Source organism: Dendrobates tinctorius, unplaced genomic scaffold (genome assembly GCF_039654945.1).
Source record: "Dendrobates tinctorius isolate UK_male_01 unplaced genomic scaffold, ASM3965494v1 ptg000016l, whole genome shotgun sequence".
Classification (NCBI taxonomy): domain Eukaryota; kingdom Metazoa; phylum Chordata; class Amphibia; order Anura; family Dendrobatidae; genus Dendrobates; species Dendrobates tinctorius.
The window spans coordinates 70,839,607-70,867,471 of NW_027361684.1; the positions used below are offsets into that span (position 1 = coordinate 70,839,607).

The following is a 27,865-nucleotide window of genomic DNA, read 5'->3' on the forward strand; positions in this document are numbered from 1 at the left end:
TCCACAAGTGTCCAGTGTCCAAAAGTGTACGCAGGGATTCAAAATCTCCATTATCCTCTCGTCACTTTGGTCACAGGCAGCTGTGCCATCGAGCGTGTCACATAGCGCTCAGATATCAGTGGGCCGCACACAATCCACAAGTGTCCAGTGTCCAAAAGTGTACGCAGAGATTCAAAATCTCCATTATCCTCTCGTCACTTTGGTCACAGGCAGTTGTGCCATCGAGCGTGTCACATAGCGCTCAGATATCAGTGGGCCGCACACAATCCACAAGTGTCCAGTGTCCAAAAGTGTACGCAGAGATTCAAAATCTCCATTATCCTCTCGTCACTTTGGTCACAGGCAGCTGTGCCATCGAGCGTGTCACATAGCGCTCAGATATCAGTGGGCCGCACACAATCCACAAGTGTCCAGTGTCCAAAAGTGTACGCAGAGATTCAAAATCTCCATTATCCTCTCGTCACTTTGGTCACAGGCAGCTGTGCCATCGAGCGTGTCACATAGCGCTCAGATATCAGTGGGCCGCACACAATCCACAAGTGTCCAGTGTCCAAAAGTGTACGCAGAGATTCAAAATCTCCATTATCCTCTCGTCACTTTGGTCACAGGCAGCTGTGCCATCGAGCGTGTCACATAGCGCTCAGATATCAGTGGGCCGCACACAATCCACAAGTGTCCACTGTCCACAAGTGTACGCAGAGATTCAAAATCTCCATTATCCTCTCGTCACTTTGGTCACAGGCAGCTGTGCCATCGAGCGTGTCACATAGCGCTCAGATATCAGTGGGCCGCACACAATCCACAAGTGTCCAGTGTCCAAAAGTGTACGCAGGGATTCAAAATCTCCATTATCCTCTCGTCACTTTGGTCACAGGCAGCTGTGCCATCGAGCGTGTCACATAGCGCTCAGATATCAGTGGGCCGCACACAATCCACAAGTGTCCAGTGTCCAAAAGTGTACGCAGAGATTCAAAATCTCCATTATCCTCTCGTCACTTTGGTCACAGGCAGTTGTGCCATCGAGCGTGTCACATAGCGCTCAGATATCAGTGGGCCGCACACAATCCACAAGTGTCCACTGTCCACAAGTGTACGCAGAGATTCAAAATCTCCATTATCCTCTCGTCACTTTGGTCACAGGCAGCTGTGCCATCGAGCGTGTCACATAGCGCTCAGATATCAGTGGGCCGCACACAATCCACAAGTGTCCAGTGTCCAAAAGTGTACGCAGAGATTCAAAATCTCCATTATCCTCTCGTCACTTTGGTCACAGGCAGCTGTGCCATCGAGCGTGTCACATAGCGCTCAGATATCAGTGGGCCGCACACAATCCACAAGTGTCCAGTGTCCAAAAGTGTACGCAGAGATTCAAAATCTCCATTATCCTCTCGTCACTTTGGTCACAGGCAGCTGTGCCATCGAGCGTGTCACATAGCGCTCAGATATCAGTGGGCCAAACACAATCCACAAGTGTCCACTGTCCACAAGTGTACGCAGAGATTCAAAATCTCCATTATCCTCTCGTCACTTTGGTCACAGGCAGCTGTGCCATCGAGCGTGTCACATAGCGCTCAGATATCAGTGGGCCGCACACAATCCACAAGTGTCCAGTGTCCAAAAGTGTACGCAGAGATTCAAAATCTCCATTATCCTCTCGTCACTTTGGTCACAGGCAGCTGTGCCATCGAGCGTGTCATATAGCGCTCAGATATCAGTGGGCCGCACACAATCCACAAGTGTCCACTGTCCACAAGTGTACGCAGAGATTCAAAATCTCCATTATCCTCTCGTCACTTTGGTCACAGGCAGCTGTGCCATCGAGCGTGTCACATAGCGCTCAGATATCAGTGGGCCGCACACAATCCACAAGTGTCCACTGTCCACAAGTGTGTGCAGAAATTCTAAAACTCCCCTGTCCTATAGACACCTTGTACCTTGTTTTACATTACTATAAAGTTTGTTGGATTTTGTCTACATTTCTACCAAAAATGAGGAAGGCTGGTGGAAGAGGCCGTGGAATTGGGCGGCGGTTGGCTGCTGGTAATGATGGTGTTGGTGGTGGATCTGATGGTAGTGGCAAGAGCAAAATAGGACCGAATGCAGGAGGTGCTGACCCTGCGTCATCGTCTGTCTACATAAGGCCTCGAACGCTTAGTTTTCTAGGAGTTGGCAAACCGCTTTTAAAGGCAGAGCATCAGGAAAAAGTTTTGTCTTACATTGCTGACTCAGCCTCCAGCTCTATCGCCTCCTCTTCTTCAGTTGTAAAAAGTAAAAGCACTGAGTCGTCATTGGAGGCTCATGTTCATGAACAACACCTTTCCTTGTGTCCTTCACCCAAACCAGGATTGAAGGATGACGCAGGCCATACTACTGATTACTCCATGGAGCTGTTTTCACATACCATGCCTGGATTATCAAGTCAAATGGTGAATTACCCAGGCCAAGATGAATCTGACATGGAGTGCACTGATGCACAGCCGCTGATGGATGATTCTGCTGGTACATTCACTCAGAGCACTACATTGTCCTCGCAGTGTACAGAGCCAGATTTTGACCCTGATGAGACTCAGGTGCCCCTTCCCGCACACTATACCACCATACACGGTGACACAGAGAAAGGTGCACATGACATAGAAGAGGAGGTGATGGATGACCCAGTTGTTGACCCAGATTGGCATCCATTGGGGGAAGAGGGTGCTGCTTCCAATAGCTCAGATGAGGAGCATCCACAGCAGACATCGACATCGCAACAGCTGTTATCTGGCAGGCCCGGAGCACTCCAAAGACAGGTTCCAAACATCAAAAGAGTTGCTGGACAGCTTGTCCAGAGGGTCAAAAGATCACAGCGTGCTAGGCCGCAAAATGTCTTCCAAAGTAGGAAGAGTGCAGTGTGGCAGTTTTTTGAACAAAATCCTCATGATCAGGCCAAGGTTATCTGTAAGAAGTGCGCAAAGACCTTTAGCCGAGGGAAAAATCTGAAAAATTTGAATACCAGTTGCATGCTTAGACATTTAACCAGCATGCACTTGCAAGCGTGGACACAACACCAAACCTCAAGTGCCACATGTGCAACTGATCACAACGAAGGTAGTCAGCAACGCTACATTGTTTCCCCCACTGTAAGCACACCGGTTAGCACAGCAGCAAATGTTGAGGTGTCGTTGCAAGGCCACAGCAGTCAGGGAATCCCACTGTTATATCAACGAAAGACTGATTCTAGGCCATCAGAAAGAACACCAACTCCATCACCATCATCAAACCTCTCTCAGTCCGCCCTGTCCACCGCTACGTCCACCATATGCAGCTCTCAAGTCCAGCTCACCCTCCCAGACACTATGAGTAGGTCAAGAAAGTACTCAGTCTCTCATCCGCGTACACTGGGTTTGAACGCCCACATTGCCAAACTAATCTCGTTTGAGATGATGCCCTTTCGGTTGGTGGAAAGCACAGCTTTCCGCGAACTCATGGCCTATGCAGTACCACGCTATCACCTACCCAGTCGCCACTTCTTCTCTCGCAAAGCCATCCCAGCCCTCCACCATCATGTGAAAGACCGCATTGTCCATGCACTCAAGCAGTCAGTGAGCGGAAAGGTGCACCTCACAACTGATGCATGGTCCAGTCGGCATGGCCAGGGCCGTTACGTGTCCATCACTGCGCACTGGGTTAATGTGGTGGATGCAGGGTCCACAGGGGACAGCGGTGGTGGGACAGTGCTGCCTAGCCCACGGTCTAGGAAACAGTTGGCTGTAGGCGTTCGACCCTCCTCCTCCTCCTCCAGAAGCGACAGCTCGTCCACAGAGCGCAGTCGTACGAGCACTCCATCTGCAGCTGCCACTGTTGCACACGATGTGTCCCCCTATCGAGCAGCTAGTGGAAAGCGTCAGCAGGCTGTGTTGCAGATGATGTGTTTGGGCGACAGACACACCGCCGAGGTGCTGGCCGAGTACTTGAAGCGACAAACTGAGTCATGGCTGGGCAGTGTACATCTTGAGGCAGGCAAGGTAGTTAGTGATAACGGCCGTAATTTTGTGGCAGCCATAGCCCTTTCAAAACTCAGCCACATACCTTGCTTGGCTCACACCTTGAACCTGGTGGTGCAGTGCTTCCTCAAAAATTATCCGGAGTTAACAGCCCTGCTCCAGAAGGTGCGAAGACTGTGCGCGCACATCCGCCGGTCGCCTGTACACTCCGTTCGTATGCAGAAGCTGCAGCGATTGCTCCACCTTCCCAACCACCACCTCATTATCGACATTGCAACAAGGTGGAACTCCACCCTGCACATGGTGGAGCGGCTGTGCAAGCAGAGGCAGGCCATAATGCATTTGTGGGAGGATACACGGCCAGGCACTTTGAGAGCAGACATGGAGTTGACAGGCGTGCAGTGGTCGAAGCTGAAAGACCTTTGTAAAGTCCTTCAGTGTTTTGAGGAATGCACACGGCTGGTAAGCGCAGACGACGCCATCCTAAGCATGAGCATCCCATTTATGCGTCTGCTCATGCAAACTTTGACGCACCTTAAGGAGCAGGCGTCTGCAGCCAATGTTGATGAGGAGGAAGAGGAGGAGGGAATCCTTGATGACATTCAGCCATTGTCTGCTCAGGGACCTCTCCTGGACGAGGTGGAGGAAGAAGAGGAGGAGGAGGAGGAGGATGATGGGGATGATTACTTAGGGGAGGAGGATGCATCTCGTGGGGCAAGTGAAAATGTTGGCGTGGCAAGGTCTGGTACAGGGTTTGTGCGTGACTGGAGGGATGTGGATTTGCCAGAAAGTGCTCCTCCACCCAGCACTCGCAGTGCATCATTGACACCGGGAACATTGGCCCACATGTCAGATTATGCCTTGCGGATCCTAAAAAGGGACCCCCGCATTGCCAAAATGATGAACGATGACGACTACTGGTTGGCCAGCATCCTGGATCCACGCTATAAAGGCAAATTACAAAACATCATGCCACAGGAGAACCTTGACCTAATATTGGCTAATAAACAAGCAACTCTGGTAAATCGGTTGCTTGAGGCATTTCCAGCACACAGCAGCGGTGATGGTTCTCACACGAGCCGTACGGGCCGGGGGCAGCTTGGCAGAGGTGTTCGTGGTGCACACAGCAGAAGTGGCGTTGGAGACAGGGGTTTCATGACAATGTTGTGGACTGATTTTTCAAATACCGCTCACACAACTGGTAATACTGCATCGATGGAAAGTGACAGGAGACAGCAGTTGTCAACTATGGTTACAAACTACTTTTCCTCCCATATCGATGTTCTCCCACACAGGTCATTCCCCTTTGACTATTGGGCCTCTAAACTGGACACCTGGCCTGAATTGGCCCAATATGCCTTACAGGAGCTCGCTTGCCCAGCTGCAAGTGTGCTATCGGAAAGAGTCTTCAGTGCAGCTGGATCAATCCTGACAGAAAAAAGGACCCGTCTGTCAACCCAAAATGTGGATGATCTAACCTTCATTAAAATGAACCACGCATGGGTTTCCAAGGATTTTGTCCCACCTTCCCCTGATGACACATAGGGTGACAGAAAAATGGCTTGCTTTGGTCCACCTCTTCCTGGTACTTCACCTATTTCGCCTTTTGCATCAGTTGAATGTCCAACATCAACATATGCCACTTTCTAAAACTCCCTAACTGTGCTGCCTCCCCCCCATGGCCGGGGTCACCACCTAGCGCACGACACCGTGCGAGTGCCGTTGCCCTGGACAGGTGGGTAGGCCGACTCTTGGGCGCGGGCACTGGCACAGGGTCCCTCATAGTGCAATCAAGTGTCTCTGACGGTGGTGGTGCACACCCGCCGTCAGACACACCGCTGTACTATGAGGGGCCCAGTGCCAGTACCGACGCCCACGAGTGTGCCCCCCTTGCTTGGCCAGGGCCCCAGCATTTGCAATCTTTACCTCTCCCTGCTCCTCCGCTGTGTAATCTGGGCCGTCAAATCCATACTGTGCCTGACACCGTCTGAGCCTGCCTCCTGATGTATAGACATATATTTTGAATGTGTACGCTATCCATACATGTTATCCGGGGATACGGTACCCCTTCTAACCTTTGTGCAATGACGTGCAATCCATACTGGGCCTAACACCGTCTGAGCCTGCCTCATGCTGTATAGACATATATTTTGAATGTGTACGCTATCCATACATGTTATCCGGGGATACGGTACCCCTTCTAACCTTTGTGCAATGACGTGCAATCCATACTGGGCCTAACACTGTCTGAGCCTGCCTCATGCTGTATAGACATATATTTTGAATGTGTACGCTATCCATACATGTTATCCGGGGATACGGTACCCTTTCTAACCTTTGTGCAATGACGTGCAATCCATACTGGGCCTAACACCGTCTGAGCCTGCCTCATGCTGTATAGACATATTTTGAATGTGTACGCTATCCATACATGTTATCCAGGGATACGGTACCCTTTCTAACCTTTGTGCAATCACGTGCAATCCATACTGGGCGTGAGAATGGCTGGCGAGCTGTTAAGCAAGCTACAGCACCTGTCCAGACAAGTACAGGGATTCCCTAGCGAGGAGACTTATTTGATTGTTTTCTATGTTGGGACAGCAATTTTTGGGGAGCACTATACTCTGGAGAATGATAGATGGGGCCCACCATACACTGGAACATTCCAAAGGTGGACATCAGACACTGGAGCAGCATTTACAGGGCCCATTATACACTAGAGCATTAGAAATGGGGCCCATTATGTTTGGAGCATTATTTGGGCCCATAAGACAGTGGAGCTTCATCCATGGGGACCAACATATACTGTAGCATTATGTGGAGCTCATCATATACTGTTTCAAACATTATATGGGACCAATGATTTTGTATGGAGAAATAGATGGGCCTCGTCATGAGATGTAAAAAGTGAGGTATTTTTCATTGTACTATACCGCTATTTCTCTGCCGTATCGGAGCATGATGAGTTGTGGTATGTGTTAAAGGGGCGCTCTTTCGCCCAGGGCACATGAAAACCTGCAGCCAGCCCTCCCCCCCACAAATTTAGCCAAATAACCCCCATTTTTCAGTGCGTAACTTGTATTATGAAGTTAATTAAGGTTGACAAGCTTAAGTAAGAAGAATTGATGCTTTTGGCATTCAAATGGGCACTGTAGGTGTGTTTCCTGTCCTCCTCTCACTGCCGACTTTTATTCCCCATTGACTTACATTGGGTTTCGTGTTTCGGGACGACCCCGACTTTTCCCTATAATCGGACGATCTTGCTCGACCCGACTTTTGGAAAAGTCGGGTTTCATGAAACGAAACGCGACCCTAAAAAAGCAAAAGTCGCTCAACTCTAGTAACAACAATGCCTTGATAAAATCCAGAGCTGAGAGAGATGTTATACACACTGCATTTTTCGTTGGTTGAAAGTGGGTACTGCATATTTGTATATTATGAATTGCAAAATTGCATGATAAATGAAAAATAATTAGTTTTGAGTGATACCATCCGATATCGTGAAATACCGGATCAGACCGATACCCAAAAAGTATCGGATATCGCCGATTCTGATACCGGAAACCAATGCAAGTCAATGGGACAGAAATATCGGAATTAAAATAAACCCTTTCTTTCCTTGTAGGTTAATTCTACATGAGAAAAACAACTAATAATAATGTAGAATGTATTGGGGGAGGTGGAGGAGACATTAAGGGCATAGAGATTTAGCCAAATCAAATGGAATAGCAGGAATAATTTTTTTTTTTTAAGACGTTCGGCGTTGCAAAGATATTGACTATGTTAACCTTTTTTATATTTTGTCAGATATGTATGTTTCATTACTTCCATGCTCTTCACCTTCTTTTTTACTTCTCCCACACTTTCTCCTTCATGATCCTCAGCAGCATATTTTTCATCAACTTCTTCTTCACCTGATTCATCTTCTTCTTCACCTTCTTCCTATTATTCTTTTTTTTACATTCTTCATATTCTTCTTATTTAACTATTATTCTTCTTCATATTCTACTTCTTCATCTTCTTCCTATTCTTCTTCTTCATCATATTCTTATTTGTGACAGGCATTCCTGTAGTTGTTATCTATAAAATTTTGAAGATTACACCATCCGTTCTGCCTGTCACAAAAGATTTACAACAGGATTTGTCCGCGTTCAGTTTGGCCTGCAGCAGCAGGCCTTTTCCAGAGGCACCACGAGGAGGAACGGACTCACCCCCATACACTGCTTAGTCTTCTTCTGCTTATAAATTAGATAATATCATTTGCTCTGATTTTTAGTCTTATTCTTAATGTTCTTCTGATTTTGGTTTTTATGCTTCTTGTTCTTCTGTCTCTTGTTGTTCTGCATCTTGGTGGTTGTCTTCATGTTCTTTGTCCTCTTGGTCATCTTCTTCAGGGTCATCTTTTTGGTCTTCTTCTGGGTGGTCTTCCGGGCCATCGTCTTCAGGGTCATCGTTTTCGTGGTAGTCGTCAGGGTCGTCATCTTCAGGGTCATCGTCAGGGAGATCCAGAGTGATAGCCAAAAACCATTTCCAAAAGCTTGAACTTGGAAATGTAGCAGAAGGTACAAGAAGGCTGAGGAACTGCCGAGAACCAGCTGACGTACTGGAACCCGGATGGGTAGGAGAAGGAACAAGAGCCAATGGCACTACCGAGGACCAGCTGATGGAACTGGAACCCGGTTACTAAGCAGGAGGTACCTGTGCTAGAAAGCACTACCAAGGACCAGCAGACGTTGCTGGAACTCGGATACTGAGAAGTAGGCACCTAAGCCAAAGGCACTGCCGAGAACCAGCTGATGGTGCTGGAACCCGGATGGATAGCAGAAGCTGCAAGAGCCAATGGAACTAGCGAGGACCAGCTGACAGTGCTGGAACCCGGAGGGGCAGCAGAAGGAACAAGAGCCAATGGCACTACCGAGGAACAGCTGACAGTGCTGGAACCTGGTTACTAAGCAGGAGGTACCTGTGCTAGAAAGCACTACCAAGGACCAGCAGACATTGCTGGAACTTGGATATCGAGAAGGAGGCACCTAAGCCAAAGGCGCTGCCGAGAACCAGCTGACGGTACTGGAACCCGGATGGGTAGCAGAAGGTACCCATGAAAAACAAAGTTGCAATGCCGCGAGCCGGCCACAGTTACCGAAACCCACAGTCCTACAGGGGGTGCTTGTCCTATTGGCACTACGGAACCAGCCTTTGTTGCCAGATCCCACAGCCCACATAGGAAGCCCATAAACTGCAGGAACCATAGACTCGGCTAACCCGACCACAACACGACAGGACAACGTATTGGTGGCTAAGTGATGTTGACACTACCCGGAAACAGCAGGCATGCTGGAACTAGGCTGGGCAGGAGGGAGCACCCGTGCCAAAGACAATGCCGGGAAACAGCTGGCGGTGCTGGAACCCTGGGAAAATACTACAAAAAGAGTGGAGACAGAGGCCTAATTGGAGCAAGTTTAAAATCTGTAGTTGTGTGAGTGTGGACAGAGCAGGAGAAATTGCCGGACACACAGCTGGGGATCAGATGACATTTCTGAACCCCAATAACACTGGAGCATATGTTGACTGTGCAGACGGCACTTCTGAGCAACAACTGGTGATGTTGGAGCCCAGGGTCAAGCAGAATGTAGGCTGAGGCCTAATTTCATCAAGTTTAATATCTGTTATAGACTACTACTGATTTTAAACATGCTCCAATTAGGCCTCTGGCTCCACTCTGTCTCTAGCATTTACCCTGGCCTCCAACACCGCCAGTTGCTGCTCAGAAGTGCCGTCTGCACAATCAACACTTGTTCCTGTGTTACTGGGGTTCAGTAACGTCAGCAGTGGGAATGTGGACAGAGGAGGAGACATTGCCGGACACACATCAGGAGATCAACTGACGTTACTGAACCCCAGTAACACAGGAACAAGTGTTGATTGTGCAGACGCCACTTCTGAGCAGCAACTGGCGGTGTTGGAGGCCAGGGTAAATACTATAGACAGAGTTTAGCCAGACGCCTATTTGGAGCAAGTTTGAAATCAGTAGTAGTGTGAATGTGGAGGCAGCAGTAGACATTGCCGGACACACAGCAGGGGAGCAGCTGGCGTTACTGAACCCCACTAACACTGGAGCATGTGTTTTTCTCTGTGCAGATAGCACTTCTGAGCAACAACTGGCGGTGTTGGAGCCCAGGGTCATTCATGGAGTAGGCTAAGGCCAAATTGGAGCAAGTTTAGTATCTGATGTTGGGATGAATGTGGAGGCAGCAGGAGACTTTGCCGGACACACAGCATGGGAGCAGCTGGCGATGCTGAACCCCACTAACACAGGAGCTAGTGTTTTTCTCTGTGCATATGGCACTTCTGAGCAACAACTGGCGGTGTTGGAGCCCAGGGATTACAGTTCAGGTGGTAGAAACATGAACACAACAGAAGACCTGGATACTGTTGCCAACCAATTATTTATTCTGGAAGAGGACTGGCAAATTCTGGCGATACCCAGACCTTGTTCATTTTCAGAAAAGTAAGCCGGTCTACATTATCGGAGGTGACAGGGAATTCTGTATGTCCTTTTAATATCAATGTATTTCTGGGGTCTTACATGCATACTCTGTATATGAAAATGCTGTCTCACGATGATGATCACCTATAACCTTATTCTTCATAAGAAATTGTACGTGATGGATAAACTGTTTACTGCACCCAGTTGGACATTGAAACTACACGTCCACATATTAGGTAGATACTGGGGCCATGAATACTTAGTAAGACAGGTTAATGAGGCTAATGGAGCTATAACTGTCATGAGGCTAGATTAATGAGAATGATATTGGGGTCTTGTGTAATTTACCCAAGACCTATTAAAGCTTTCAGCACGTCTACACAAATACTAATAATTAACAGCCGAGTACAATCTGATTGGTTAACAAATATGAATATGATTGGTTGGAACCATTTATGCTTACTGTTGAATGATCAATTGTCCAATGAAATGTGATGATGTAATGTTACCGCCTACTCAAATGAGCATATAAGCTACCTAATTAAATCAGGAAAGGGGGAACATCCTGCAGATACATATCCTGTCTCTGTGTGTGTTTGTTCTCCGCTACTCGAGTAGGCCTCAGACCATAATCTGGCAACCTTCCAGCATATCGATCTCCCATTGAGAGATAAACATCAAATCACAAACTCATCAGTTGGCGTCTCCTTGGGCGGGCTGGTTACAACAGAAGACCCCAGTATCCTGAAATCCGGCACCCGCAGACTGACGGCCTAGAGGACACACAGATCAAAATCACCGGTGAAGGTAAGAGCCATTGATTCTTACAAATTCTGTGTCTCCCCTCTGCTAAATGTTCTGAACCGGCTTTTGGGGTACAGTATAGTCTGTCTTCTTACATACCAGCGCTAAGAACCGTAGAATATCCTTGTGATACATAATAAGTATGCTGGAGGGAGAAACCTAAAAGCTGCTACGTATGATTGCGCATGAATGATTGAACCAACCTTGAGGGTACTAGGAATTCTTTACTGTGTTTTTGCCCCTTGGGAGCGTCTCTCCATGGTAACTGGCTTGCCAGGATTCATGTGAGGACACGTCTCTGGCGGCATACGCATAAAGAAGGCTGCGTACGTCCTCTTGGAGAGTGCTAGAGGTACTATTACGGTGTTAAAACGCCGTTACAGACAGGATAGGTCTATCCACCTTCTATTCTGTCTGATACGCACAAACTGCCCTCTAATGGTGCTAAAGAACTTTGAGGTAGTTGGGATTACATTAGCCTGCATACTAATGATAGCTTTAGTCTTCTGGTTGATAAATAAGATCTCTGAGTATACAAGGCTCAGCAGGTTTAGTTGAGGGAAAAGATTTTTACTGGGCTAATAAGAAAATTTGGGTCATATTAGTCTGCCTATAGTTAATTGGATTTGCTCTCTGGTTGATATATAGAATTGCTGAATACGCTAGGACTAATTGTAGAGAAGTGCCATCTCATACTGAGTACGTAGAGATTTAGTGTTAGATGACCAGGAGGGTCATGGCCAGACCACTAAATAGTTAACCTTCTTATCAAGGTTCCCATGGGTTTGATGCCTATCAACTGATCAGTTTCAGTTTAGGACACGCAAGTTCAAACATTGAGCGGGAACCTCATATAACAACGGTACGCAGTCTATGTCGGCATAGATATTGCTAAGCACAGTGATAAAGAAGAAGTAGACTTGTTGAGATGTGGGCACACAGTAATAGCGTATATTAAGAGAATAAGTGAATAGCAACCAGAGAAAGAGGCAGATAGAGAGATATGGTCTAGGTGCGGCCTGTACATTGAGTTAGCGAAGTGCAGTCAGTACGGGTCCGCAAGCCATAGGCATTTTACACTTCAGGACAAGCCAGGAGAATTTTTTTCGCCCCAATACAGTCAAGTATCAACCAGAAAACATAGATAGGATTTTTAGCAGGAGCACCAGGAGGTGATAAGCCTAAGCAGTTAACAGTTTACTGAATCTGTGTGAAGGAATGTGAATGACCTTTGAGACTCTCTGCTGATAAGTGGAAGTGCATGATCTCATGTGTGAAATTCTGTTGTATTGCTTGCCGTGTGTGTGTGTGTGTGTGTGTGTGTGTGTGCCAGATATTCCATGAGAAAATGTCGTGCCCTAATTGCACATTTGGATTAATGTTGATTATATCTCCTGAAGGTTGGAGAATTGTCAAAATTATACCAGGAGGGTATATCCAACAGCTCACTGGTTTTGGATTTCTGTCAGACAGATTTCCAGAGTATAAAGTGTTTAGGCTCAATGTGCATGGTATTCCTGCAATTCCCTGGGTCGACGGAATTTCATTAAGTGACATAGAAAATTATAATCTTGTCAGATGTCCATTAAATAACGGGCAACCAGAGACGTACCTGGTTGAAGCGCAGATTGCGGCTTTGCTCACTGGATTCACATTATAGCATAATACGTATTTGTAGAAGGTGTACAGCTAGTTTTTCATAATGTCAAGTTTTTTTTTTTAGAATGCATGTTGATAAGAAAAAGGAGAGGCAGATGGTTCAAGGTACAATGTTGCCTTTGACTTGAAGCAGTGTTAGATATCCATGGAAGGCAATTGTCAGGTAGCAAAGATAAGGAATGCTTTTAGTATGTGATAGAAAGGAAAAAAAAAAAAAAAAGAGGAAATCCCGTTATATGTGTAATGGAAATCCACCACTCTGCCACCTATTCGGTATTAATATGGTGATTTCCAAAGGGGGGGAGAAGAGAGGAGAGTCAGCTATTTTTAAATATTTTTAATCCATAAAGGTATCTCTCATTAATCTGGATTTTGAGTTTTTCTTTCGGAAGGTCCAAGAACCTGGTTGTATGGCGATCACACAGCATGAGATAGTAGAAAGCAGAACCACTCCTCCCTCATAACTCTACAGGGGAGGTGGAGTTGACGGCACTCATTGAGGCGTTTAGGGGGCTTTAAGGTAAGCAAGACACCACATATACAAGTCATTGTTTTCAGGTGAACCCACAACTGCAGCCCCATATGGGGAGAAAAGGTCTTTTCTTACATCAACAGGCCCTGGAAGAGGTTGCCATAGTGGAAGTGAGGGTACATATGAGAAGGAACCCGTGGAGCACGAAGCAAACAAAGTGGCTGGGAATCAGCCAGAAGACCAAGGTACTGGGAGACCCCTGAGGCGCCTCCACTGGTCATGGTGAGCATTAAAGATAACCAGTTAGACTTAAGTATCTTACAGGCTCTGACTCGGTCACCAACCGGGGAAGAGACTGGAGTCTGGTCGGAAGCTGGAGCTCAGAACCGTGGATGGTGGGACAGTGGGTATGTTTGCCAAAATCCTTGCACCATGTGATGGCTCATGACTCAACGCACGTGAGTGAAGACAAAAACTATGTGCTCTGAAGAAAGATGCTGGGTCCACCTGTTTAGCTTTACATTAACATAGATTATATGCGCACAACACAGATAGACTAGAAAGATGCCATAGACATACACGTGCGCCTGGGCCCTCCTATCCGTTTCAATGACTGCAGATTGACTTCATACAGGCTGCCCAAGGTAAGATGTATGAAGTATGTGCTCGTGTGTGTTGATCTCTTTTCAGGGGACTGGAGGCCTTCCTGATGTCAGAAGCTACCACAACTGAGGTACTCTTTTGTCCACATAGATGTTGTGACTATTTGACAACCCCTGCAGCAGGTCCGGAGTCCAAAAGGGACTCCCATTTGTGTATAAATAAGTTTTTGATTCTATTTTAGTTAATCCAGACATTGGTTGCTGACCAAAAGACACGAAGACCACTGGAGCCACTGGTTGATGGTCCTCGCTAAGCCACATCCGTAGGGTTAAACGGAAGACCGGTCTACACAAGCTACTATGAGGTCCTGGAGTGGAAGAATATGGGTCCTGTCCCTGATGATGTTGGCAGCTTTACTGCAAGAAGGACAAATGGACGAGACACTTCAGAACAGCACATCAGTAACCTTGTGGTTTGACACCAAGGCAGCAACAGCTACATTTAGGGTGGACTTGTGTCGGATAGTGAAGTGTCAATGGAATCTTAAATTTGGGAAGAAGAGTAGCAACCCCAATTATAAATATCTAACAGGAGTTGAAGGGGCGGTGGTATATATCTGTGTAACTAGACCTGGAAATGAGAACTGTAATTCTTGGTCAGATGCAGCTTGGAACACGGGAACGTCATGGGGGTATAAGCCAGAGGAAGCCATGACTCGTGTTAGTTCATCAGGAAAGCCTCTCCTCAAGAGGATGAATATTGCTGTACCCATTCCAAAATGGGGTTGTGATCCAGAGGTTTTGGACTGGAGATTCTCTTGCAATCCTCTCCTCATAACACTGGATGAACCCTCTCTTGGAGATGAAGGTCTCTATGTATTGGGACTGTATACCCCAGGTAGACAGGTTCAGCAGGGAACATTTTGGTTAAAAGCTGTTCCTGCACAGGACAAGGAACAAGAGGAGGACAAACCCCAAAGGTCAGGAGAAATGTTGGATGTTGATGGAATTGGAGAATTAGGCTATGAGGAGAAGTTAGCCGTAGAAACAGGCTACACAGAGAGGAATGAATGGTTGCTATGGATGAAGTATACTACAGAGCAAAATAACAAAACTGATTGTATTGCATGTGCAACCGCTAGGCCCCATTTAGGGACTATTCCCCTCAGATATTCAGAACAGGATCAAGTAGACTTACAGTGTATTCTAGCTTTGTATAATGCCACATATGACCCTAGTGATAATGTTCTGTGTCAATCTCTATCAGTCCGGTATCCAATAGCAAAAATTGATCAGGTACCACCTAGAGTTTATGCATATCCAGGTGACTACTAGTGTTGAGCATTTCGATACCGCAAGTATCGGGTATCGGCCGATACTTGCTGTATCGGAATTCCGATACCGACTTCCGATATTTTTTCAATATCGGAATTCGGCATCGGAATCGGAAGTTCAGTTGATTGACGGCCTGACGTCATCATGATGCGCGGTGTGTGCGCATCATGATGCGCCGTCATTTCGGGCCTTCCGGGGGTCTCTGCCGGCCTGCCGGGGGGCTGTGCCGGCCTGCCGGGGGGCTGTGTGGACTGCCCGGGGTCTGTACCGGCCTGCCGGGGGGCTGTGCCGGCCTGCCGGTGGTCTGTGCACCCTGTGGGGGTCTGTACCGGCCTGCCGGGGGGCTGTGCCGGCCTGCCGGTGGTCTGTGCACCCTGTGGGGGTCTGTACCGGCCTGCCGGGGGGCTGTGCTGATGTCCGGGGGTCTGTGCAAGCATCGTCCGATGGGACTACAAGTCCCATCGGGCGATGCCTGCTACCATGACAGTGATTGACACATTAGCCAATGATGGGACAGTAGTAGTCCCATCATCCGGCTAATGTGTTAAATGTTAAAAAAAAAAAAAAAAAAAAAAAAATACTACATACATACTACATGCATGCTACATACATGCTACATGCATGCTACATACATACTACATACATACTACATACATGCTACATACATACTGCATGCTACATACATACTACATACATACTACATGCATGCTACATACATACTACATATATACTACATACATACTACATACATGCTACATACATACTACATATATACTACATACATACTACATACATGCTACATACATACTGCATGCTACATACATACTACATACATACTACATGCATGCTACATACATACTACATGCATGCTACATACATACTACATACATACTACATACATACTGCATGCTACATACATACTACATACTACATACATACTACATACATACTACATGCTACATACATACTACATATATACTACATACATACTACATACATGCTACATACATACTGCATGCTACATACATACTACATACATACTACATGCATGCTACATACATACTACATATATACTACATACATACTACATACATGCTACATACATACTGCATGCTACATACATACTACATACATACTACATGCATGCTACATACATACTACATGCATGCTACATACATACTACATACATACTACATACATACTGCATGCTACATACATACTACATACATACTACATACATACTACATGCATGCTACATACATACTACATATATACTACATGCATGCTACATACATACTACATATATACTACATACATACTACATACATGCTACATACATACTGCATGCTACATACATACTACATACATACTACATACATACTACATGCATGCTACATACATACTACATGCATGCTACATACATACTACATACATACTACATACATACTACATGCATGCTACATACATACTACATATATACTACATGCATGCTACATACATACTACATATATACTACATACATACTACATACATGCTACATACATACTGCATGCTACATACATACTACATACATACTACATACATACTACATGCATGCTACATACATACTACATGCATGCTACATACATACTACATGCATGCTACATACATACCACATATATACTACATACATACAATATATTCATACAATACATACATAGACATACAGTACATATAACATAGAGTAACATACTTACCAATACTTGTCACATTGTTCCCCGAAGCCATTGTCTTTTCCGGGATAAATATTAACATAACAAACCACAAAAATACTCACCCACGATCCGAAGCAGTCCACGAGTGTGTCCCACGACGATCTTGGGTAGAGAACTGCAGCATCAGATGATGCTGCCGTTCTCTACGGGCTGCAGGAATCCAATGACGGAAGGTAGGTATCCTTCCGCACTGTATTCCTCCGCCACTTAAAAAAAAAAAGTCCCTAGTCTCACTTTATGCCATTGCTGTGTGGGAATTTCCCACACAGCAATGGCATAAAGTGAGACTAGGGACTTTTTTTTTTTAAGTGGCGGAGGAATACAGTGCGGAAGGATACCTACCTTCCGTCATTGGATTCCTGCAGCCCGTAGAGAACGGCAGCATCATCTGATGCTGCAGTTCTCTACCCAAGATCGTCGTGGGACACACTCGTGGACTGCTTCGGATCGTGGGTGAGTATTTTTGTGGTTTGTTATGTTAATATTTATCCCGGAAAAGACAATGGCTTCGGGGAACAATGTGACAAGTATTGGTAAGTATGTTACTCTATGTTATATGTACTGTATGTCTATGTATGTATTGTATGAATGTATTGTATGTATGTAGTATGAATGTATTGTATGTATGTAGTATATATGTGGTATGTATGTAGCATGTAGTATGTAGCATGCATGTAGTATATATGTATGTATGTAGCATGTAGTATGTAGCATGCATGTAGTATATATGTAGTATGTATGTAGCATGTAGTATGTATGTAGCATGCATGTAGTATATATGTAGTATGTATGTAGCATGTAGTATGTATGTAGCATGCATGTAGTATATATGTAGTATGTATGTAGCATGTAGTATGTATGTAGCATGCATGTAGTATGTATGTAGCATGCATGTAGTATATATGTGGTATGTATGTAGCATGCATGTAGCATGCATGTAGTATGTATGTAGTATGTATGTAGTATATATGTAGTATGTATGTAGCATGTATGTAGTATGTATGTAGCATGCATGTAGCATGCAGTATGTATGTAGCATGCATGTAGTATATATGTAGTATGTATGTAGCATGTAGTATGTAGCATGCATGTAGTATATATGTAGTATGTAGCATGTAGTATGTATGTAGCATGCATGTAGTATATATGTGTTATGTATGTAGCATGTAGCATGCATGTAGCATGCATGTAGTATGTATGTAGTATATATGTGGTATGTATGTAGCATGCAGTATGTATGTAGCATGCATGTAGTATATATGTAGTATGTATGTTGCATGTAGTATTTATGTAGTATGAATGTAGCATGTATGTAGTATGTAGTATGAATGTAGCATGTATGTAGTATGCATGTTGTATGTATGTAGCATGTAATTTTTTTTTTTTTTTTTTTTTTTTTTTTTTTTACAGTTAACACATTAGCCGGATGATGGGACTACTACTGTCCCATCATTGGCTAATGTGTCAATCACTGTCATGGTAGCAGGCATCGCCCGATGGGACTTGTAGTCCCATCGGACGATGCCTGCACAGACCCCCGGAGCATGCACAGCCCCCCGGCAGGCCGGCACAGCCCCCCGGCAGGCCGGCACAGCCCCCCGGAGCCTGCACAGCCCCCCGGCAGGCCGGCACAGCCCCCCAGAGCCTGCACAGACCACCGGCAGGCCGGCACAGACCACCGGAGCCTGCACAGACCCCCTGGCAGGCCGGCACAGCCCCCCGAAAGGCCCGTACAGACCCCAGAGAGGCTGTACAAGGGCAGGAAAGGGTTTTTCTTATTCCGATACCGGAAGTCCCATAGACTTGAATGGGACTTCCGGTATCGGAATCGGCGATACCGATACTTTTTTTAAAGATCGGCCGATACCATCCGATACGATACTTTGAAGTATCGGACGGTATCGCTCAACTCTAGTGACTACACTTGCTTCCTGAGAACAGGACAAGGAAGATGGGTAGGAAATCTAACTTCAGAGTTTTGTCACAACACCATCCCAATAAATACAGATACAGGAGGTTTTAAAGCCAGTTGGTTTCAAAATCAAACTATAGCAAGGAGTGACATATGGTGGTTATGTGGAGATATGAAATTGAGGCCTAGGTTGCCACCAGGTTGGGTTGGCAGCTGTGCTCTAGTTCAAGTGCTCATGCCATTTAAAATAATTTCATCAGAAGAGATTAAAGGAGGTGGAATGAATGTTGAAACCCTACACAGAAATAGAAGGTCAGTACCTGCTGGGTCCTTTGATCCTAGAGTTTATATAGACAATATAGGGGTACCCAGAGGGGTACCGGATGAGTACAAGGCCAGGAACCAGATAGCAGCAGGTTTTGAATCAATCTTCTTTTGGTGGGTGACAATTAATAAAAATGTGGATTGGATAAATTATATTTATTATAATCAGCAAAGGTTTATAAATTACACAAGGGATGCAGTAAAAGGGATAGCTGAACAATTAGGCCCAACTTCTTTAATGACACATCAGAATAGGATGGCTTTGGATATGTTGCTAGCGGAAAAAGGGGGCGTGTGCAAGATGTTTGGAACGTTTTGCTGTACCTTCATCCCCAATAATACAAGTCCAGATGGGAGTATCACCAAGGCGTTGGAGGGTCTTACATCCCTGTCCGAAGAATTGGCAGAAAATTCGGGTATCAACAATCCCTTCATGGACTGGTTGGAATCCTGGTTCGGTAGATGGAGTCATCTTGTGTCCAGCCTCCTCATCTCTCTGGCAGTAGTAGCAGCAGTACTTGTGACCTGTGGATGCTGCTGCATACCATGTATCAGAGGACTACTCCAAAGACTGATTGATGCGTCTATTACTAAAACTATGTATATTACAATGAAACCTTACAATAATGATTATGAGCAAATGGTTTGAGGTTGAGAATTAGATATGATCTCCCTTTCCCTATGGGGAATTCGGCAGAAGAAGGGTTAGGAAGTCCGACACTGGCATTAGGCCTTTGAATGTACCTATATGTGAATGGTAGAGTCATATCTGTTCTCAAAAGGGGGGACTGACAGGGAATTCTGTATGTCCTTTTAATATCAATGTATTTCTGGGGTCTTACATGCATACTCTGTATATGAAAATGCTGTCTCACGATGATGATCACCTATAACCTTATTCTTCATAAGAAATTGTACGTGATGGATAAACTGTTTACTGCACCCAGTTGGACATTGAAACTACACGTCCACATATTAGGTAGATACTGGGGCCATGAATACTTAGTAAGACAGGTTAATGAGGCTAATGGAGCTATAACTGTCATGAGGCTAGATTAATGAGAATGATATTGGGGTCTTGTGTAATTTACCCAAGACCTATTAAAGCTTTCAGCACATCTACACAAATACTAATAATTAACAGCCGAGTACAATCTGATTGGTTAACAAATATGAATATGATTGGTTGGAACCATTTATGCTTACTGTTGAATGATCAATTGTCCAATGAAATGTGATGATGTAATGTTACCGCCTACTCAAATGAGCATATAAGCTACCTAATTAAATCAGGAAAGGGGGAACATCCTGCAGATACATATCCTGTCTCTGTGTGTGTTTGTTCTCCGCTACTCGAGTAGGCCTCAGACCATAATCTGGCAACCTTCCAGCATATCGATCTCCCATTGAGAGATAAACATCAAATCACAAACTCATCAGAGGATAGTCGCGTGCAACGGTCTGTTAGTACACCACCTGCGGCACTAAAGACTAGAGTTGAGCGACTTTTGTTTTTTTAGGGTCGCGTTTTGTTTCGTGAAACCCGACTTTTCCAAAAGTCGGGTCGAGCAAGATCGTCCGATTATAGGGAAAAGTCGGGGTCGTCCCGAAACCCAATGTAAGTCAATGGGGAATAAAAGTCGGCAGTGAGAGGAGGACAGGAAACACGCCTACAGTGCCCATTTGAATGCCAAAAGCATCAATTCTTCTTACTTAAGCTTGTCAACCTTAATTAACTTCATAATACAAGTTACGCACTGAAAAATGGGGGTTATTTGGCTAAAGTTGTGGGGGGGGAGGGCTGGCTGCAGGTTTTCATGTGCCCTGGGCGAAAGAGCGCCCCTTTAACACATACCACAACTCATCATGCGCCGATACGGCAGATAAATAGCGGTATAGTACAATGAAAAATACCTCACTTTTTACATCTCATGACGAGGCCCATCTATTTCTCCATACAGAATCATTGGTCCCATATAATGTTTGAAACAGTATATGATGAGCTCCACATAATGCTACAGTATATGTTGGTCCCCATGGATGAAGCTCCACTGTCTTATGGGCCCAAATAATGCTCCAAACATAATGGGCCCCATTTCTAATGCTCTAGTGTATAATGGGCCCTGTAAATGCTGCTCCAGTGTCTGATGTCCACCTTTGGAATGTTCCAGTGTATGGTGGGCCCCATCTATCATTCTCCAGAGTATAGTGCTCCCCAAAAATTGCTGTCCCAACATTGAAAACAATCAAATAAGTCTCCTCGCTAGGGAATCTCTGTACTTGTCTGGACAGGTGCTGTAGCTTGCTTAACAGCTCGCCAGCCATTCTCAAGCCCAGTATGGATTGCACATGATTGCACAAAGGTTAGAAAGGGTACCGTATCCCTGGATAACATGTATGGATAGCGTACACATTCAAAATATATGTCTCAGGAGGCAGGCTCAGACGGTGTTAGGCCCAGTATGGATTGCACGTGATTGCACAAAGGTTAGAAAGGGTACCGTATCCCCGGATAACATGTATGGATAGCGTACACATTCAAAATATATGTCTATACAGCATGAGGCAGGCTCAGACGGTGTTAGGCCCAGTATGGATTGCACGTGATTGCACAAAGGTTAGAAAGGGTACCGTATCCCTGGATAACATGTATGGATAGCGTACACATTCAAAATATATGTCTATACAGCATGAGGCAGGCTCAGACGGTGTTAGGCCCAGTATGGATTGCACGTGATTGCACAAAGGTTAGAAAGGGTACCGTATCCCCGGATAACATGTATGGATAGCGTACACATTCAAAATATATGTCTATACAGCATGAGGCAGGCTCAGACGGTGTTAGGCCCAGTATGGATTGCACGTGATTGCACAAAGGTTAGAAAGGGTACCGTATCCCCGGATAACATGTATGGATAGCGTACACATTCAAAATATATGTCTATACAGCATGAGGCAGGCTCAGACGGTGTTAGGCCCAGTATGGATTGCACGTGATTGCACAAAGGTTAGAAAGGGTACCATATCCCTGGATAACATGTATGGATAGCGTACACATTCAAAATATATGTCTCAGGAGGCAGGCTCAGACGGTGTCAGGCACAGTATGGATTTGACGGCCCAGATTACACAGCGGAGGAGCAGGGAGAGGTAAAGATTGCAAATGCTGGGGCCCTTCCCAAGCAAGGGGGGCTCACTCGTGGGCGTCGGTACTGGCACTGGGCCCCTCATAGTACAGCGGTGTGTCTGACGGCGGGTGTGCACCACCACCGTCAGAGACACTTGATTGCACTATGAGGGACCCTGTGCCAGTGCCCGCGCCCAAGAGTCGGCCTACCCACCTGTCCAGGGCAACGGCACTCGCACGGTGTCGTGCGGTAGGTGGTGACCCCGGCCATGGGGGGGGAGGCAGCACAGTTAGGGAGTTTTAGAAAGTGGCATATGTTGATGTTGGACATTCAGCTGATGCAAAAGGCGAAATAGGTGAAGTACCAGGAAGAGGTGGACCAAAGCAAGCCATTTTTCTGTCACCCTATGTGTCATCAGGGGAAGGTGGGACAAAATCCTTGGAAACCCATGCGTGGTTCATTTTAATGAAGGTTAGATCATCCACATTTTGGGTTGACAGACGGGTCCTTTTTTCTGTCAGGATTGATCCAGCTGCACTGAAGACTCTTTCCGATAGCACACTTGCAGCTGGGCAAGCGAGCTCCTGTAAGGCATATTGGGCCAATTCAGGCCAGGTGTCCAGTTTAGCGGCCCAATAGTCAAAGGGGAATGACCTGTGTGGGAGAACATCGATATGGGAGGAAAAGTAGTTTGTAACCATAGTTGACAACGGCTGTCTCCTGTCACTTTCCATCGATGCAGTATTACCAGTTGTGTGAGCGGTATTTGAAAAATCAGTCCACAACATTGTCATGAAACCCCTGTCTCCAACGCCACTTCTGCTGTGTGCACCACGAACACCTCTGCCAAGCTGCCCCCGGCCCGTACGGCTCGTGTGAGAACCATCACCGCTGCTGTGTGCTGGGAATGCCTCAAGCAACCGATTTACCAGAGTTGCTTGTTTATTAGCCAATATTAGGTCAAGGTTCTCCTGTGGCATGATGTTTTGTAATTTGCCTTTATAGCGTGGATCCAGGATGCTGGCCAACCAGTAGTCGTCATCGTTCATCATTTTGGCAATGCGGGGGTCCCTTTTTAGGATCCGCAAGGCATAATCTGACATGTGGGCCAATGTTCCCGGTGTCAATGATGCACTGCGAGTGCTGGGTGGAGGAGCACTTTCTGGCAAATCCACATCCCTCCAGTCACGCACAAACCCTGTACCAGACCTTGCCACGCCAACATTTTCACTTGCCCCACGAGATGCATCCTCCTCCCCTAAGTAATCATCCCCATCATCCTCCTCCTCCTCCTCCTCTTCTTCCTCCACCTCGTCCAGGAGAGGTCCCTGAGCAGACAATGGCTGAATGTCATCAAGGATTCCCTCCTCCTCTTCCTCCTCATCAACATTGGCTGCAGACGCCTGCTCCTTAAGGTGCGTCAAAGTTTGCATGAGCAGACGCATAAGTGGGATGCTCATGCTTAGGATGGCGTCGTCTGCGCTTACCAGCCGTGTGCATTCCTCAAAACACTGAAGGACTTTACAAAGGTCTTTCAGCTTCGACCACTGCACGCCTGTCAACTCCATGTCTGCTCTCAAAGTGCCTGGCCGTGTATCCTCCCACAAATGCATTATGGCCTGCCTCTGCTTGCACAGCCGCTCCACCATGTGCAGGGTGGAGTTCCACCTTGTTGCAATGTCGATAATGAGGTGGTGGTTGGGAAGGTGGAGCAATCGCTGCAGCTTCTGCATGCGAACGGAGTGTACAGGCGACCGGCGGATGTGCGCGCACAGTCTTCGCACCTTCTGGAGCAGGGCTGTTAACTCCGGATAATTTTTGAGGAAGCACTGCACCACCAGGTTCAAGGTGTGAGCCAAGCAAGGTATGTGGCTGAGTTTTGAAAGGGCTATGGCTGCCACAAAATTACGGCCGTTATCACTAACTACCTTGCCTGCCTCAAGATGTACACTGCCCAGCCATGACTCAGTTTGTCGCTTCAAGTACTCGGCCAGCACCTCGGCGGTGTGTCTGTCGCCCAAACACATCATCTGCAACACAGCCTGCTGACGCTTTCCACTAGCTGCTCGATAGGGGGACACATCGTGTGCAACAGTGGCAGCTGCAGATGGAGTGCTCGTACGACTGCGCTCTGTGGACGAGCTTTCGCTTCTGGAGGAGGAGGAGGAGGGTCGAACGCCTACAGCCAACTGTTTCCTATACCGTGGGCTAGGCAGCACTGTCCCACCACCGCTGTCCCCTGTGGACCCTGCATCCACCACATTAACCCAGTGCGCAGTGATGGACACGTAACGGCCCTGGCCATGCCGACTGGACCATGCATCAGTTGTGAGGTGCACCTTTCCGCTCACTGACTGCTTGAGTGCATGGACAATGCCGTCTTTCACATGATGGTGGAGGGCTGGGATGGCTTTGCGAGAGAAGAAGTGGCGACTGGGTAGGTCATAGCGTGGTACAGCATAGGCCATGAGTTCGCGGAAAGCTGTGCTTTCCACCAACCGAAAGGGCATCATCTCAAACGAGATTAGTTTGGCAATGTGGGCGTTCAAACCCAGTTTATGCGGATGAGAGACTGAGTACTTTCTTGACCTACTCATAGTGTCTGGGAGGGTGAGCTGGACTTGAGAGCTGCATATGGTGGAAGTAGCGGTGGACAGGGCGGACTGAGAGAGGGTTGATGATGGTGATGGAGTTGGTGTTCTTTCTGATGGCCTAGAATCAGTCTTTCGTTGATATAACAGTGGGATTCCCTGACTGCTGTGGTCTTGCAACGACACCTCAACATTTGCTGCTGTGCTAACCGGTGGGCTTACAGTGGGGGAAACAATGTAGCGTTGCTGACTACCTTCATTGTGATCAGTTGCACATGTGGCACTTGAGGTTTGGTGTTGTGTCCACGCTTGCAAGTGCATGCTGGTTAAATGTCTAAGCATGCAACTGGTATTCAAATTTTTCAGATTTTTCCCTTGGCTAAAGGTCTTTGCGGACTTCTTACAGATAACCTTGGCCTGATCATGAGGATTTTGTTCAAAAAAGTGCCACACTGCACTCTTCCTACTTTGGCAGACATTTTGCGGCCGAGCACGCTGTGATCTTTTGACCCTCTGGACAAGCTGTCCAGCAACTCTTTTGATGTTTGGAACCTGTCTTTGGAGTGCTCCGGGCCTGCCAGATAACAGCTGTTGCGATGTCGATGTCTGCTGTGGATGCTCCTCATCTGAGCTATTGGAAGCAGCACCCTCTTCCCCCAATGGATGCCAATCTGGGTCAACAACTGGGTCATCCATCACCTCCTCTTCTATGTCATGTGCACCTTTCACTGTGTCACCGTGTATGGTGGTATAGTGTGCGGGAAGGGGCACCTGAGTCTCATCAGGGTCAAAATCTGGCTCTGTACACTGCGAGGACAATGTAGTGCTCTGAGTGAATGTACCAGCAGAATCATCCATCAGCGGCTGTGCATCAGTGCACTCCATGTCAGATTCATCTTGGCCTGGGTAATTCACCATTTCACTTGGCATGGTATGTGAAAACAGCTCCATGGAGTAATCAGTAGTATGGCCTGCGTCATCCTTCAATCTTGGTTGGGGTGAAGGACACAAGGAAAGGTGTGGTTCATGAACATGAGCCTCCAATGACGACTCAGTGCTTTTAATTTTTACAACTGAAGAAGAGGAGGCGATAGAGCTGGAGGCTGAGTCAGCAATGTAAGGCAAAACTTTTTCCTGATGCTCTGCCTTTAAAAGCGGTTTGCCAACTCCTAGAAAACTAAGCGTTCGAGGCCTTATGTAGCCAGACGATGACGCAGGGTCAGCACCTCCTGCATTCAGTCCTATTTTGCTCTTGCCACTACCATCAGATCCACCACCAACACCATCATTACCAGCTGCCAACCCCCGCCCAATTCCACGGCCTCTTCCACCAGCCTTCCTCATTTTTGGTAGAAATGTAGACAAAATCCAACAAACTATATAGTAATGTAAAACAAGGTACAAGGTGTCTATAGGACAGGGGAGATTTAGAATTTCTGCACACACTTGTGGACAGTGGACACTTTTGGGTTGTTTGAGGCCCACTGATATCTGAGCGCTATGTGACAGGCTCGATGGCACAGCTGCCTGTGACCAAAGTGACGAGAGGATAATGGAGATTTTGAATCTCTGCGCACACTTTTGGACACTGGACACTTGTGGATTGTGTGAGGCCCACTGATATCTGAGCGCTATGTGACACGCTCGATGGCACAGCTGCCTGTGACCAAAGTGACGAGAGGATAATGGAGATTTTGAATCTCTGCGCACACTTTTGGACACTGGACACTTGTGGATTGTGTGAGGCCCACTGATATCTGAGCGCTATGTGACACGCTCGATGGCACAGCTGCCTGTGACAAAAGTGACGAGAGGATAATGGAGATTTTGAATCTCTGCGCACACTTTTGGACACTGGACACTTGTGGATTGTGTGAGGCCCACTGATATCTGAACGCTATGTGACACGCTCGATGGCACAGCTGCCTGTGACCATAGTGACGAGAGGATAATGGAGATTTTGAATCTCTGCGCACACTTTTGGACACTGGACACTTGTGGATTGTGTGAGGCCCACTGATATCTGAGCGCTATGTGACACGCTCGATGGCACAGCTGTGACAAACGTGACTAGAGGATAAGGGAGATTGGATTGCTTTTAAAAAAGCAGTTTGCGGAGCAGTGGGTAAACAGCAATGCAGGAATGTCAGGAAGCCTTAGAAGGCAGCCCAACAACCAACACCACTGATACACCACTATATAGCCTCCCCTTGCACTGCACACACCGTGACTGGTGTGTTGTGCAGGCCAAATCGCTAGCAGCAGAAGCAGTTTTTTTGTCTTCTTCCCTGCCTAACGCTCTCCCTACAGAATCAGCAGCAACCTCTCCCTATACTAAGATCGGCAGAAGTAAGATGGCGTTCGGCGTGCACGCCCTTTTATACCCCCTGTGACGCCCACCAAAGCAAGCCAATCACTTGCATGCCCTTCTGAAAGATGGTGGTGACCCGTGCCTAGGTCATCACATTGCCCACAGTGTCCGTGGATCCTGATTGGCTGAAAAAGAGTGCAAAACAAACTTTTGAAACGCGACTTTGGCGCGTAAGTCGCCGACCTCGTGGCCGACCTCATCCTAGGGTCGGGTTTCGTTTCATGAAACCCGACTTTGCCAAAAGTCGGCGACTTTTGAATTTTTTCGACCCGTTTCGCTCAACTCTACTAAAGACGCGTTCCAATAAAACAATAGCAGCAGGGCAAGCCAGCACCTCCAATCCATACTGGCTAAGCTCTAGCCATGTATCCAGCTTAGAGACCCAAAACTTGAAGGGGGAAGAGTCGTCTAGGAGTACACTGAGAGGGCAAGACATGTAGTCT

The 27,865-nt window shown here is 46.6% G+C and overlaps 1 protein-coding gene across 1 annotated transcript; it reads left to right on the plus strand.

The window, feature by feature from the left end:
* The first annotated feature begins 10,455 nt into the window (after positions 1-10,455).
* LOC141080681 (uncharacterized) lies at positions 10,456-15,342 on the plus strand. The gene is made up of 2 exons (XM_073566070.1): positions 10,456-11,277; positions 14,250-15,342. The coding sequence occupies exon 2, from the start codon at positions 14,368-14,370 to the stop codon at positions 15,340-15,342; it is 975 nt and encodes a 324-aa protein (XP_073422171.1). The 5' UTR covers positions 10,456-11,277; positions 14,250-14,367.
* The last annotated feature ends 12,523 nt before the right edge of the window (positions 15,343-27,865 follow it).